We start from the raw sequence: 13,395 nt of genomic DNA, 5'->3' as shown, positions 1-13,395 counted from the left end.
AACTATGCCCCCTTTCCCACCTGGTGTCTTGTTCTGTACTGCTACTGCTTGATCTTTCCCTTCTGCTGTGGGATGTTCTTTCAATAGTTCTTGACCTTTTCCTGCGAACCTGTTCACTATCTGATGTACTATCTGGACTGGCACTGCATTTCTCTGCCCTCCATTTTTGAACTTCGTGTTCCCAATCCATTGTCGTCATCCTCTCCTGAATGCTGTACATTCAACCAACCAGTGTTTATACTTTTCAGTGGCCTTCCCTGCTCTACTACTAACAGTTGCATCCTTCCATTGACTAGACCCTTCAGGCAAGTATGTCACTTTTGTACCAACTTTTGGGAGTTGTCCTTTTGGAAAAATGGTCTGTTCTAATTCATCAGAAATATTGTGTTCCTGTAAAGGGACCCTGTCTATATCAGTTAAATGATCCCTCATAGTTCTGTAACACGTGCATACCAGATGACCCTGATTCCTCATCATGTCTGTCTCCTCTGTCTAAATTTGAAAATTTGTAATCTGTACCAATTATCCTTGATGAATGTACCCTAATAGTCTGACTGTCATGTTGCAAAACAATTGTTTTGACACCTATGCCTATGATCTTCCCTGGCCTTTCCATTCATTACAATTGTCTCTTGTTCTGCCAAAATTTTCCGGAGCATAGGCAGCACGGTGGTGCAGTGGGTTAGCCCTGCTGCCTCACGGTGCTGAGGTCCCAGGTTCGATCCCTGCTCTGGGTCATTGTCCGTGTGGAGTTTGCACATTCTCCCCGTGTTTGTGTGGGTTTCACCCCCACAACCCAAAGATATGCAGGGTAAGTGGATTGAACACGCTAAATTGCCCCTTAATTGGAAAAGAATTAATTGGATACACTAAATTTTAAAAGAAAAAAAATTATTTAAAAAAAAAAAATTTCCGGTGCACATCATCTGTTACAGCATGGTTTCTTTCACACACACCATTACTAAATGGGCTTTCCGCAGCCGTATTTATAACTGTGATATTCACGTTTCCACACACATCCCTCAACTCATCATTAGCAAATTCTCCCCCGTTGTCTGTAAGGAATTTTGCCAATATGCCCATTCCTGTCCCTATCCATTTTTCCACTATTTGATCCTGAATTACTCTTTTCTTTACTTCGTACAATAGTTGATTGACTAAATCTGGTTGCTAAATCTACAAAATGCAAAATAAATATGTTGTTGGCTTTATCCCAGATCTTAAGATCCCTGGCCACAATGTTGTTAAAATCCCTGGCCAAAGGTAGGGTTACTATCGGTCGTGATGGTGTCTTTCTGTACTCCCTACAAACCTCACAGTGATCACTAACCTGTTCTATCAGCTTTTTATAGTCTTCATCCCTTACCCCTGCATCCTTTAATAAATTTTTCAGCCTCCAAGGAGACGGATGCTCAAATTGCCTGTGCAGTTTTAATACAATAATCTTTTTATCAGCTAAAGTCCCATTTTCAGCTGCTAATAACACATCCTTAACAACTGCACCTGAAATATTATTTGTCAGTAATGGAATATAATAGTGTCCCGATTGTGTAAATTGTAAATCCACCATCTTTCCAAAAAGTGTTGCCTTATCCTGTTCCATATCCAGTTTCATGTGTGCTTTCTTCATAGACGGTCTGCTCAGAAGCAAAGGTATCTCACTTGATACAACATCTGTGCTAATGAAATGATACACTCAGGCAATATTGCAAGGGATCACCACTCTTTTCAGCGACTTCAGGATATTATCATCCCCAAACCTGAAACTTGTGGAACTTTCAAATTCCTTAACCTTGTTACGATTTTCAGCATTCAAAGAGTCCAGGTAACATTTTAACCAGTCAATTCCACACACAGTTGATGTGCAGCCACTGGCCAATACAGCACAATTGAAGGACGCTGCAACCAATACTCTCATTACCGGAGTAAAACTGCTTGTTAATAGGACAATGCCTTCTTTCTGGTCACTACCTTTTTCCTCTTCCGTGGCATGTGTAGCTTCAAACACTATTATAATGTGTTGGACAGTTGAAAGCATAAATGGTATTGAGAGTCACACCCAAAACATCGATTTATCATAACCCGGTCATTTCTGGGGTTCATTTTCCTATTTCCATTCTCCATGTCCCTCCTGTTGTTATCGGTTTTAAATGGGGTTCTGTCCTCATAATTTCCAGGTCCCAAACTCCTTCCATACTCTCCAAACCTGTTTAGAGCCAAATGATCTCGCCATCCTGTCAGTAGTGTATCTTCCATAATGTGCTTTATTGCTGGCTGACCCACTTTTGTCATAAGAGCCATAGGAATTGAATATTTCCCCAGAAACCTCTTTAAGGCTTCTATCATCTGATCAAATAAGGTATCATCATCCGCAAACTTAACTCCTGTCAAAACTAGGAGCCTATCCATATTGGTCACTCTAGCACAGTCCAGTAACTTAAATGCTAACACAGATTGTGGAAATTCCAGGCGCTGTCTGTGCAGCCTTCTGTAGAGATATCCTCTGTTTTCCGGAATCTATCACATTCTGACCAGGCTTCATATGCACTTAACAAGTCATCCTTTCGATAAATCTTATCCATAAAACGCAATAGAATCTCCAGACCTTCTTCTGAGTCTAACTCATCCAATTCCAGTTCAGAAAACACTTTGCTTCGGATTTTACTCTCATAAGGTAGAGAAAGAGCCAATGCCATACCTTGTTTCCTCTTTCCCAAGGCAGTTACCTTAGTCCACACAACAACTTAATTTCTCCATTGGTCGTATGATCCCCTTTCAGAAAATAATGGCGGATAGTCATATCCGGACATCTTTATTCTAAGTTCAGCCATATATATTTTTTTTTTTTCCTCCTCATTCACTCCTTGGTTGATGCAGATTTTTATTTTCCATTCTGGAAAAGTTGTCTCTTTCAACTCTTTACTTTTGCACAGGAACCATTCTCTGCTACCATTGTCAGCTTCCAGCTGCTGTTGAGTAAAGATTCAAGAATTCTGCTCCTTTTCACGAACACCTTTATTTTCCTTGAACACAGCTCTGTACAAAAATCTATAACCACATCACATGCTCCCAAAGACCATCTGCAGCATCTTTACATATCAGTGTCAATTATTGGATACTTAAAATCAATGAGACATGTAATTGCAATGACTCTTAACCCATTCCTTAACATTCCACCAATTTGGAGCAGGGATGGGCCATTCAGCCCCTCTAAATCTGCTGTGCCATACAATAAGATTATGGCTGATTGTGGCCGCATTTCCACTTTCCACCTGATCCCAATGACTCTGCTTCCCTTTTAAACCAAGATTCTGCATCTCCCGTACTGTGGAGTAGAGAGATCCACAGACTAATGACTGTTTGAGAGAAAAAAAATCTCCTTAGACTTAAATAGGAGCCCTTTTATTTTTAAACTGCGTGCCCCAGTTCTAGCCGCTCCCAGAAGTTGGAAGCATCCTCTCATCATCCGTCCTGTCAGACCTCCTCAGGATCTTGTGTTTCACTATGTTTGCATCTCAATCTTATACACTCGAATGGATAGGGGCTAGGTCTGTCCTTTTCTCATAAGATAACACCCTCTCATCCTAGAAATGAGTCAAGTGAACCTTCTCTGAACTGCTTCTAAAACAATTATCATCACTTTTCAAGTAAGGAGACCAAAATTGTAGACATTATTCCAGATGTGGTCTCACCAAGGACCTGTACAGCTGCAATAAAACCTTCCTATTTTTATTTCCATTCTACTTGTAATAAGTACCAACATTCCATTTGCCTTCCTAATCACTTATTGTCCCTGCACACCATAGAACATAGAACAGTACAGCACAGAACAGGCCCTTCGGCCCTCGATGTTGTGCCACGCAATGATCACCCTACTCAAACCCATGTATCTACCCTATACCTGTAACCCAACAACCCCCCACCCCTTAACCTTACTTTTTAGGACACTACGGGCAATTTAGCATGGCCAATCCACCTACCCCGCACATCTTTGGACTGTGGGAGGAAACCGGAGCACCCGGAGGAAACCCACGCACACACGGGGAGGACGTGCAGACTCCGCACAGACAGTGTCCCAGCCGGGAACCGAACCTGGGACCCTGGAGCTGTGAAGCATTTATGCTAACCACCATGGACTTGAAGGGGCAATTTAGCATGGACAATCCACTGAGCTGCATATCTTTGGACACTAAGGGGCAATCGATCATGGCCAATCCACCTAACCGGCACATCTTTGCACTAAGGAAGGAAGCTGCCCGAGGACTCCATTAGACAGCCTACCAGCCAGGTCCCGTCGTGTGGGACCATGTCCATTTCACGCCGGCAGGACTGACGAGGAACTGACAGCCGCTCAGCCCATCAGGGCCCGGAGAATTACTGGGGGAGCCATTGCCAACGGCCCCAGACGGCGTGCCTTAAACCCTGCCCCTGCCCGAAAACCAGCGCCGGAGAATACGGCAGCCGGTGTTTGAGCGGCAGGGCGGGATTCACACCGCCCCCCACCCCGAGGATTTTCTGATCTGGCGGCGGTGGTCAGAGAATCCCTCCCCAGGTGTTCTCTTCACAACTTACTGTCCTACCTATCTACCTACCTGCAAAGTCAGCAGTCAGTCAAGCAATCTTCCTTTCCACCCAAAACGTTTTATTGATTATTAAGTTACTAAACAGGAGCATTCAGAGAAATGTTTTTAAAACTCTTGACCTTATTAACCCAAATGATCCAAAGAGCAGTACAGCACAGGAACAGGCCCTTTGACCCTCAAAGCTTGTACTGGTCATGACACAATCCTTGGCCAAAACCGTCAGCACTTCCTTGTGCTGTATCCCTCTCTACCCATCCTATCAATGTATTTGTTGAGGTGTCTTTTGAACGCCGTTAATGTATCTGATTCCACAATCTCCCCTGGCAACGTGTTTCAGGCACTCATTACCCACTGTGTAAAATACCTGCCTTGCACATTATCTCTAAACTTTGCCCCATGGACCTTAAACCTGTGCCCCCTGGTGACTGACCCTTCCACCTTGGGAAAGAGTGCCTGCGCATCCACTCTATCCATGCCCCTCATAATCTTGTAGACCTCTATCAGGTCACCACTCAACCTCCATCGTTCTAATGAAAACAATCCAAGACTATTCAGCCTCTCCTAATAGCTAACACCCTCCAGACTAGAAAACATCCTGGTAAACCTCCTCTGCAGCCTCTCCAAAGCCTCCACATCCTTCTGGTAGTACGACGACCAGAATTGTGCGCAATATTTCAAGTGCGGCCTCACCAAGGTTCTATACAAATGTAGCATGACTTACCAATTTTTATACCCAATGCCCCGTCCAATGAAGGCAAGCATTCCGTATGCTTTCTTGACTACCTTAAACCACTTGTGTTGCCACTTTCAAAGATCTGTGGACCCGCACGCCAAGATCTCTCTGACTTTCTTTATTCCTAAGAGTTTTGCCATTTACGGTATATATCCCCTCTAAGTTAGACCTACTAAAATGCATTACCTCACATTTGTCTGGATGAGACTCCATTTGCCATTTCTCTGCCCAAGTCTCCAACCTATCTATGTCCTGCTGTATCCTCTAACAATCCTCAACACTATCTGCCACTCCACCAACCTTGGTGTCATCCGTGTACCTGCTAATCAGACCAGCTACGTTTTCCTCCAAATCGTTTATGTACACGACAAACAACAGAAGCCCCAGCACGGATCCCTGTGGTACACCACTAGTCACAACCTTCCATTCAGAAAAACACCTTTCTACTGCTACCCTTTGCCCTCTGTGACCGAGCCATAACCTGAATGGTAATGGCTCATACTCACTCTAACCCGAACCATAATTCTAACCCCAACCCTAATGATTGAATCCTAATACTAAAGATCCAACCCTAACCCAAATGTCTCAACCCTAAACCTAACCCTGAAGATTTTTGGCCTGAATAATCCAACCTCAACTTGAGCGCTAACATCTGAACACAAATGCGCAAACTCAGAACACATAATTCCTGAGACGCAGTCTGTCACACCCTCAGGCTTCCCACATCTGTAAGTTCGGTACACAAACTAACCCCCTCACTAGTAACCTACATCATAACATTGAACCCCTGAAATTAATCCCAATTTCTAACCTTAAACAGAAAACCCGAAACTGTGTGTTGTCAGTAACGCAAGACCAGGCCCGTCATTTATCAATAGTTTCATTGCTATAAATTACTAACTCGTTGTGTGATTATGGGATGTGCAGTCTTGTTTCAGAGTAATTGTAACCTCTCTGTCTCTTTTTCTCCCTGTCTGTCTCTCTCTCTCCCTGTCTGTATCTCTCTCTTTGTCTCTGTCCATCTCCCTCTGCCTCTGTCCATCTCCTTCTGTCTCTGTCCCTCTCTCTCTGCCTGTCCCTCTCCCCCTTTCTCGGTCTCTGTCTCTCCTACAGAGGAAGTGATGCTACTGGAAGAAAACAAAAATGCCGGGGAGAAATCCGCACTGGATGGTAAGGCACTCGCTCTCCACACCCTGCCACTGGACACCGACCCTTCAGGAGGGACACAGTTGCATGCCAACCCTCTCAACACCCTTATCAACCTTGGCCTGTCGCCACTATCTATCCAACTGTGCCACTGTTCTGATTATGCTTTGCTCTGGATAATATAACAGAACCATTAGAGCTTTCATTGATATAGCAGAACCGAGAGCAGAATGCCTGCTATGTTTCCATTTAAAAATACATCATTGGCTCCATTTTTGTGGGTTTGAGGCATCCTGAGGTAATAAATGCAAAGCTTATTTTTTTTGGTGTGAAAGTATGGATTTTGTGACTTGTGTTGTACTTTTCCACAACTAATTTCATGAAGAATGGATGGACTTTTATATGAGGTAGTAAAGTGCCTGCTCTTTACACTTAAAACTGTTATAATAATGAATTTTATAAGATTGGTACATTTACTTTTGGGGAAAGAGAATGGGGATCAAGTGACATATTCTGAACTCTGTCTGACAGCATGCCTGAGTTGTTCGATTGTTGGAGATTAATGGTGGGAAGCAGGTACAAGGTTTTACACGTGGAGACAATGGCAGAAGCCTGTATGCTAACAATGGATAGACTGTGAGACTCTAACGTCCCAGAAAAATGTTGAGTATGTCGGTTTACAACAGTTGTGCTTTAAACTGTCTATTTAGTTCCAAGATAAAAGAGAGTTAGAGTGTCAAAGATAGCTCATCAGCATTTCTACCTGGTTACAACACCCACCTGGCTCATATTTCCATGTAGATGACCTTTTGAAAGGTGAAGGGTCTAAGACAGGGGTGGGCAAACTTTTCCGTGCAAGGGCCACATTCAGAAATTCACAATTTTAAAGGGCCGCCTAGTATATTAAGTAAAATAATTAATATTTAAAATAGCCAAAATGAAAGGTTTTTAAAGAAAAAAAAGCAATTAATTTTTATTAATTAATATTTTAAAGTAGAAACTTTACATGAAACACATTTATTTGAAAAACAAAGTAACTCAGTTTAAAGAAAAAAAAGCAATTAATTTTTATTAATTAATATTTTGAAGTAGAAACTTCACATGAAACACATGTTGTGCCGAGCAATGATCAACCTACTCAAGTCAATGTATCCACCCTATACCAGTAACCCAACAGCCCCCCCCCCATTAACCTTAAAATAAAAAAACATTAAAAAAATTTAAAAATTAAAAAAAAAACATTTTTTTTTTACTTGATCTTAACCCTAACCCTAACCCTTGATCTTGGTGAGCCGCATAAAGACCTTTGGCCCGCGGGCCGTAATTTTCCCACCCCTGGTCTAAGATATCCCTGAAAACTCACAGACAAGATTGTCAGGATCCAGGAGAGGGAGTGCAGAGGAGAGAAGGAAAGAACGCTTGTGTGACTAGCTCCCCTTCTGGAGGGTAATTCAATCTTGGTGTGGGGGAATAGTGTAAGCTTGATTATCTTTGACTTCCACCCTAATCCTGAGCAGACTTCTCTCATACTGTTTATTTTGCGACAGTCTCACAGGTCAGAGTCAACCTTCACCATATAGTAACTGGGATTCCCAAGGTATGGCTCTGTTTTAAGTCAATTAACCCTTTGTTTTCAGTCCTTAGAAGAGCAACAATCAAAAAAGGACGAATGGAGATGATGCACACAGAGTTGAGTGATGACCACTACACTGAAATATCTTCTGTGGGTGAGTCTTGGCCCTCAGGTGGTACTGTTCTCATTTCAACTCACAGAATCGCTATGGCCAAGGGGATCAGGGATTATAGGGAGAAGGCAGGAGAATGGGGATGAGAAAATATCAGCCATGATTGAATGGCAGAGCAGGCTCGATGGGCTGAGTAGCCTCATTCTGCTCCTATGTCTTATGGTCTTATTTGGTCCATGTCTATTCAAATAACCGAATGCCCTCTTCAATGCCTTGATTGAACCTGCTTCTACCATAATCTCAGGCAGTGCATTCCAGACCCCAGCCACTCACTGGATGAAAAAGATTTTTTTCACCTTACATTTGCTTCTTTTGCAAATCACTTTAAATCTGCCCTTTTATTCTTGATCCTTTTGCAAATGGGAATGGTTTCCCCCATCTACTCTGTCCAGCACTTTCCTGATTTTGAACATCTCTATCAAATCTCCTCTCAGCCTTCTTCCCTCCAAGGAGAACAGTATCAACCTCTCCAATCTATCCTCATCCCTGGAACCATTCTTGTGAACCTCTTCTGCACCCTCTCTAATACGCTCACATTGTTCCTGTAGTAGGCGCACAATACTCCAGCTGAGGTCTAGTGTCTTGTATATGCTCAACATTACCCCCTTGCTCTTATACTCTATGCCCCAATGAATAAAGCCCAGAATGGTATCCGCTTTAATGACTGCTCTCTCCACCTGTCCTGTCACCTTCAATGATATCTGCACATATGCACCCAGGTCGCTCTGCTCCTGCACCCCTTTAGAATTGCTACCTTTATTTTATATCGTCGCTCCATGTTCTTCCTACCTCACACTTCTCCACATTGAACTTCATCTGCCACCAATCTGCCCACTTTACCAACTTGTCTATGCCCTTTTGAAGTTCTACACTGTCCTCCTCACAGTTTACAATACTTCTAAGTAGACTGGTTAGAGCATTGAAGAAGGCCTATTGTTTCTGTGCTGGCTCTCTGAAAGAGGAACTTAGCTAGTCCCACTCCCTTGCACTTTCCCCAGAGCTCTCCAAACCTGTTCTCTTCCGATGATTATCCAATTCTCTTGATTGAATTCATCTTTTGCAATGAGCTTACTGTTGTCTGCCTTTACCTAAAGTGATTTCCCCCTTGCTCTGTCCAGGTTCCCCGCTAGCGAGGACCAGCATCAAGAGCACCAAACTGCTGGAGGGTTCATCCTACTTCCGCCGCAAGGAACGCTTGTTGCGCATCTCCATACGTCACATTGTCAAGTCCCATGCCTTTTACTGGATTATCCTGAGCCTTGTGGCTCTCAACACCGTATGTGTCGCTATCGTCCACTATGACCAGCCTTTGTGGCTCACTAACTTCCTCTGTGAGTATGAATCTTCAATCCGAGGCCTCAGTGCCTCCAGGGGACAGGGAACCTCAACACTGACTGCGAGACCTCCGATTTCCGCCCCCCCCCCTCCCACCCACCCACCGTGTGGCATTTTTTGGCTGTTGCCTCAGACTGAAATATGAATGTGCCAAATTGGTGGACGGCAAAAGGCCAACGCATCTTAACTGCATATTTCTTAATATTGTTATGGGAGAGGTGTTTTCAGAACCCCAAAATGTATCATGGAGTTGAACCAACCCCCACCTTTAATGGAATGTTGCTTTTGAAGCACACGGCTTGTTCCCCAGGTGTGATATTACAATTATGGACACGTGGTTTTTAAAACAAAACAATGTTTATTCCATGAACTCAAATTAACCTTTTAAATAAACATTGGAACTCTTAACACCCCTTACTTCAAAGATAACCCCGAAAATAATATAACACTACCCAATCATGTAAACTGTTCCTTTACACATCCAAAAGACTTAACAAATCCTTCAAACAGAAGCACATTCAATACTGAGACCTTTTTACAATTCCGATTTCACCAAAGGATTGAGAGATAGTCCTTCATGGCAGAGATCACCAGCAATGCAGCTCACAGCCACACCCAAGCTTTCTTAAAACTGAAACTAAAACTCCCAAAAAAGCAGAGGTGAGCTCATCTTCCCTCCTGTGCCAGTACTTCAATAATAGGATCAGCTTCATTTCTTAAAGGTACATTTCTTAAACATCCAATTCTTAAAGGCACTCTCACATGACACCTCCCCCAAGAAAAAAAATAAACCATCAACTTCAAGATGGTTTCATTTTTCACTTTTGCACCATCCGCTGAGAAATGCACACAGTAAATATACGTTTTCATTTTTAAAAAGCAACACGCAAACAGGCATAATAATATAGTCCATTTTTCTCGTTCTTCTTCCTCCAACCGAAATCCTTCCATTCATCACATTCGTCACAAAGTGAAAGCATCGGCTGTCACATTTTCCCGTCCTGCCACATGTACTATTTTAAAATGAAATGGCTGTAACAATAAACTCCAGTGAAACAGCCTTGCATTGTTATTCCGGAATCGCTACAAAAACGTCAAAGGATTATGTTCAGTATATATAATGGTGTCAGATGGATTACTGGTCACATAAATGTGAAAATGTTGCAAAGCCAGCACCAAACTCAAAGTCTCCTTCTCAATCATCATCAGAATACTTTTTCTGGTGAGAATTCAATTTATTTGAAAAATTACCAACAGGCCGCTCTAGCCCCTCGTCATCATCGTGTAGAAGCACCGCACCTACATCCACATCACTTGCATCAACAGCCACTTTAAATGGTTTGGTATAATTTGGGATGACTAACACAGGAGCAGTGGTTAACACAGCCTTCATGCAGTCAAATGCCTGTTGACACTCCGCTGTCCACTGGAATTTGTTACGCTTCTTGAGCAAGTTTCCAGTAAAATTCACTCATACCAAGAAACCGCATTATTTCCCGTCGTGTCGAGGGTATCAGAAACTCCCCAATTACTTTTGTTTTCACATCCCGTGGGACTATTCAACCCTGTCCCATTGTATGGCCAAGGAAAGTGACTTGGGCTTTTCCAAATTCACTTTTGGCTAGTTTTATCACCAAACCCGCCTCCTGAAGTCGATCGAATAACTCCATCAAATGCTTCAAATGTTCTGTCCATGTCTGGCTGAAAATGTTGCTGGGGCGATTTTTATGCCAAATGGCATAACTTTGAATTGGTATATACCATCTGGAGTCACAAAAGCTGAAATTTCCTTCGCCCTTTCAGATAAAGGTACTTGTCAGTAACCTTTCAGTGAATCCAATTTGGAAATAAAAGCGGATTGTCCCACTTTCTCAATGCAATCCTCCAAACGTGGGAAAGGATAAGAGTCTGTTCTTGTAACTGCATTCACCTTTCGATAGTCCACACACAACGGTTGGGTACCATCTGGTTTAGGTACCATCACTATGGGTGAGCTCCATTGGCTACAACCCACTTCAATTATGCCATTTTTAAGCATACTCTCAATCTCTTTGTTAACCTGTGCCAATTTTAAAGGGTTAAGTCGATATGGATGTTGTTTGATCGGAACAGCATTTCCCACATCTACATCATGTATAGCCATTTTAGTACTTCCCAATTTATCTCTACAAACTTGTTCTTGTGATATCAATAACTCTTTCAGGTCAGTTTGTTTTTCCTCTGGGCGGTAACTTAACCATTCATCCCAATTTTTAAGAACATCCTCATTTTCCAATTTAATTTGAGGTATGTCAAATTCACAGTCATCTGGATTTGGTTCGTCACTTTGAGTTAGAATTATTAAAACCTCCTTTTTCTCTCCTTCCCTTTCAAAGTACCTTTCAAGCATATTCACATGACACACTCGATGAGTTTTCCTTCTATCTGGTGTTTTTACCACATAATTCACCTCACTTAATTTCCTTTCAATCTAATATGGTCCACAAACCCTAGCTTTTAAGTGCTCCCCTACCACTGGTAACAGCACTAAAACTTTATCTCCACTTGCAAAACTACAAACTGTGGATTGCTTGTCAGCTACCCGTTTCATCACATTTTGTGCAACTTTCAAATATTGTCTAGCCAATTCACCTGCTCAATTCAATCATTCCCAAAAATTTGACACGTAATCCAATAGTGTAATTTACAATTTCTCACCCACCAATTTTTCTTTGATCAACTTAAGTGGTCCTCTTACCTCTTCTTTTTATAACTTCTTTGAATAACTTTGAGGTAAAATTAGATCCTTGATCCTATTGTATTTCTGTGTTTAGTCCGTATCTAGTAAAGAATTTAAGTAACTCCTCCACAATCTTTTTAGCTGTAATGTTACGTACTGGAATGGCCTCTGGAACCCTAGTAGACACATCCATTATAGTCAAAAGATATTGATTCCAACTTTTTGTTTTAGGAAGTGGTCCTACACAATCAATTAAGACCCTCGTAAAAGGTTCCTCAAATGGTGGAATGGGTATTAAGGGCACTGGTTTTATTTAAAAGGTCTCCATTTTCTCATCAAAGCATCACTTTTACGGTAATAACACTCTGGTATACACTCAGATTCCTCTTCCGTGTATGCTTTCTGATACATCCAGTTTATTTCTACATCTTTCTGTTGTAACTCCGCCAATTTTGCTGAACTTAAAATATCCAACTCATCCTCGACCTGTTCTTGTTTTTTTTCAACCATCTGATCAAAAATCGGTTCTGATAATTACATTTCAACTTCATCTTCACTCTTTGATTTCTCCTCTCGTCTTAACCTGTGACTTTGCAATCTTGTTACTACACAATCCTGAAAAATTCCAGGATATTCGTCCTTCAACACTTCAGTTGTCTGATTTTCCACTGGCTTATCAACCACAGTAGGCATCACTCCCACCTGCGATCCAGCTATATCATTACCCAAGATAAACAGTATTCCTGGACAAGATAGGTTATCTGTTACTCCTACTACCACTTTACCACACTTTCCTGGACTTTCTAACCTTACCTTATATAATGGAACGTTACTCCTCTCACCCTGAATTTCACATATCATCACCTTTTCTGGCACCATTCTTCCCAAACTACATAATTTCTCATCTGTTACCATTGAAGATTGACTAGCCCCTGTATCTCTTAAAATTGTGACTTCTTTACCTGCTCCTCCTGATACACAGGAGTAAACTTTACCCACACAAGTAAATTCTTTAAAGACATCTGGCACCTTCTTAACAATTACTTATTGAACAGGCTGTACAATCGTTTGCACCTCCTTCGCTTCCCTTGGGCTTACCTTTACCACTCTAACAAATCCAACTGTCTTATCCTG

At 42.1% G+C, this 13,395-nt stretch overlaps 1 protein-coding gene across 1 annotated transcript in view; it reads left to right on the top strand.

Moving 5' to 3' along the window:
* LOC119964246 (probable voltage-dependent R-type calcium channel subunit alpha-1E) overlaps positions 1 to 13,395 on the top strand; it is a 1,062,240-nt gene that overhangs the window by 611,898 nt on the left and 436,947 nt on the right. The window contains exons 10-12 of the mRNA XM_038793526.1: positions 6,430 to 6,486; positions 8,100 to 8,189; positions 9,326 to 9,538. Of these exons, the coding sequence (XP_038649454.1) occupies positions 6,430 to 6,486; positions 8,100 to 8,189; positions 9,326 to 9,538 (360 nt within the window). The remainder of the gene's footprint in view (positions 1 to 6,429; positions 6,487 to 8,099; positions 8,190 to 9,325; positions 9,539 to 13,395) is intronic.

The sequence above is a fragment of the Scyliorhinus canicula genome, chromosome 4 (assembly GCF_902713615.1).
Source record: "Scyliorhinus canicula chromosome 4, sScyCan1.1, whole genome shotgun sequence".
NCBI lineage: Eukaryota > Metazoa > Chordata > Chondrichthyes > Carcharhiniformes > Scyliorhinidae > Scyliorhinus > Scyliorhinus canicula.
The sequence above is the reverse complement of the archived record's forward strand: the minus strand, read 5'-3'. Positions and strand labels throughout refer to the sequence as shown.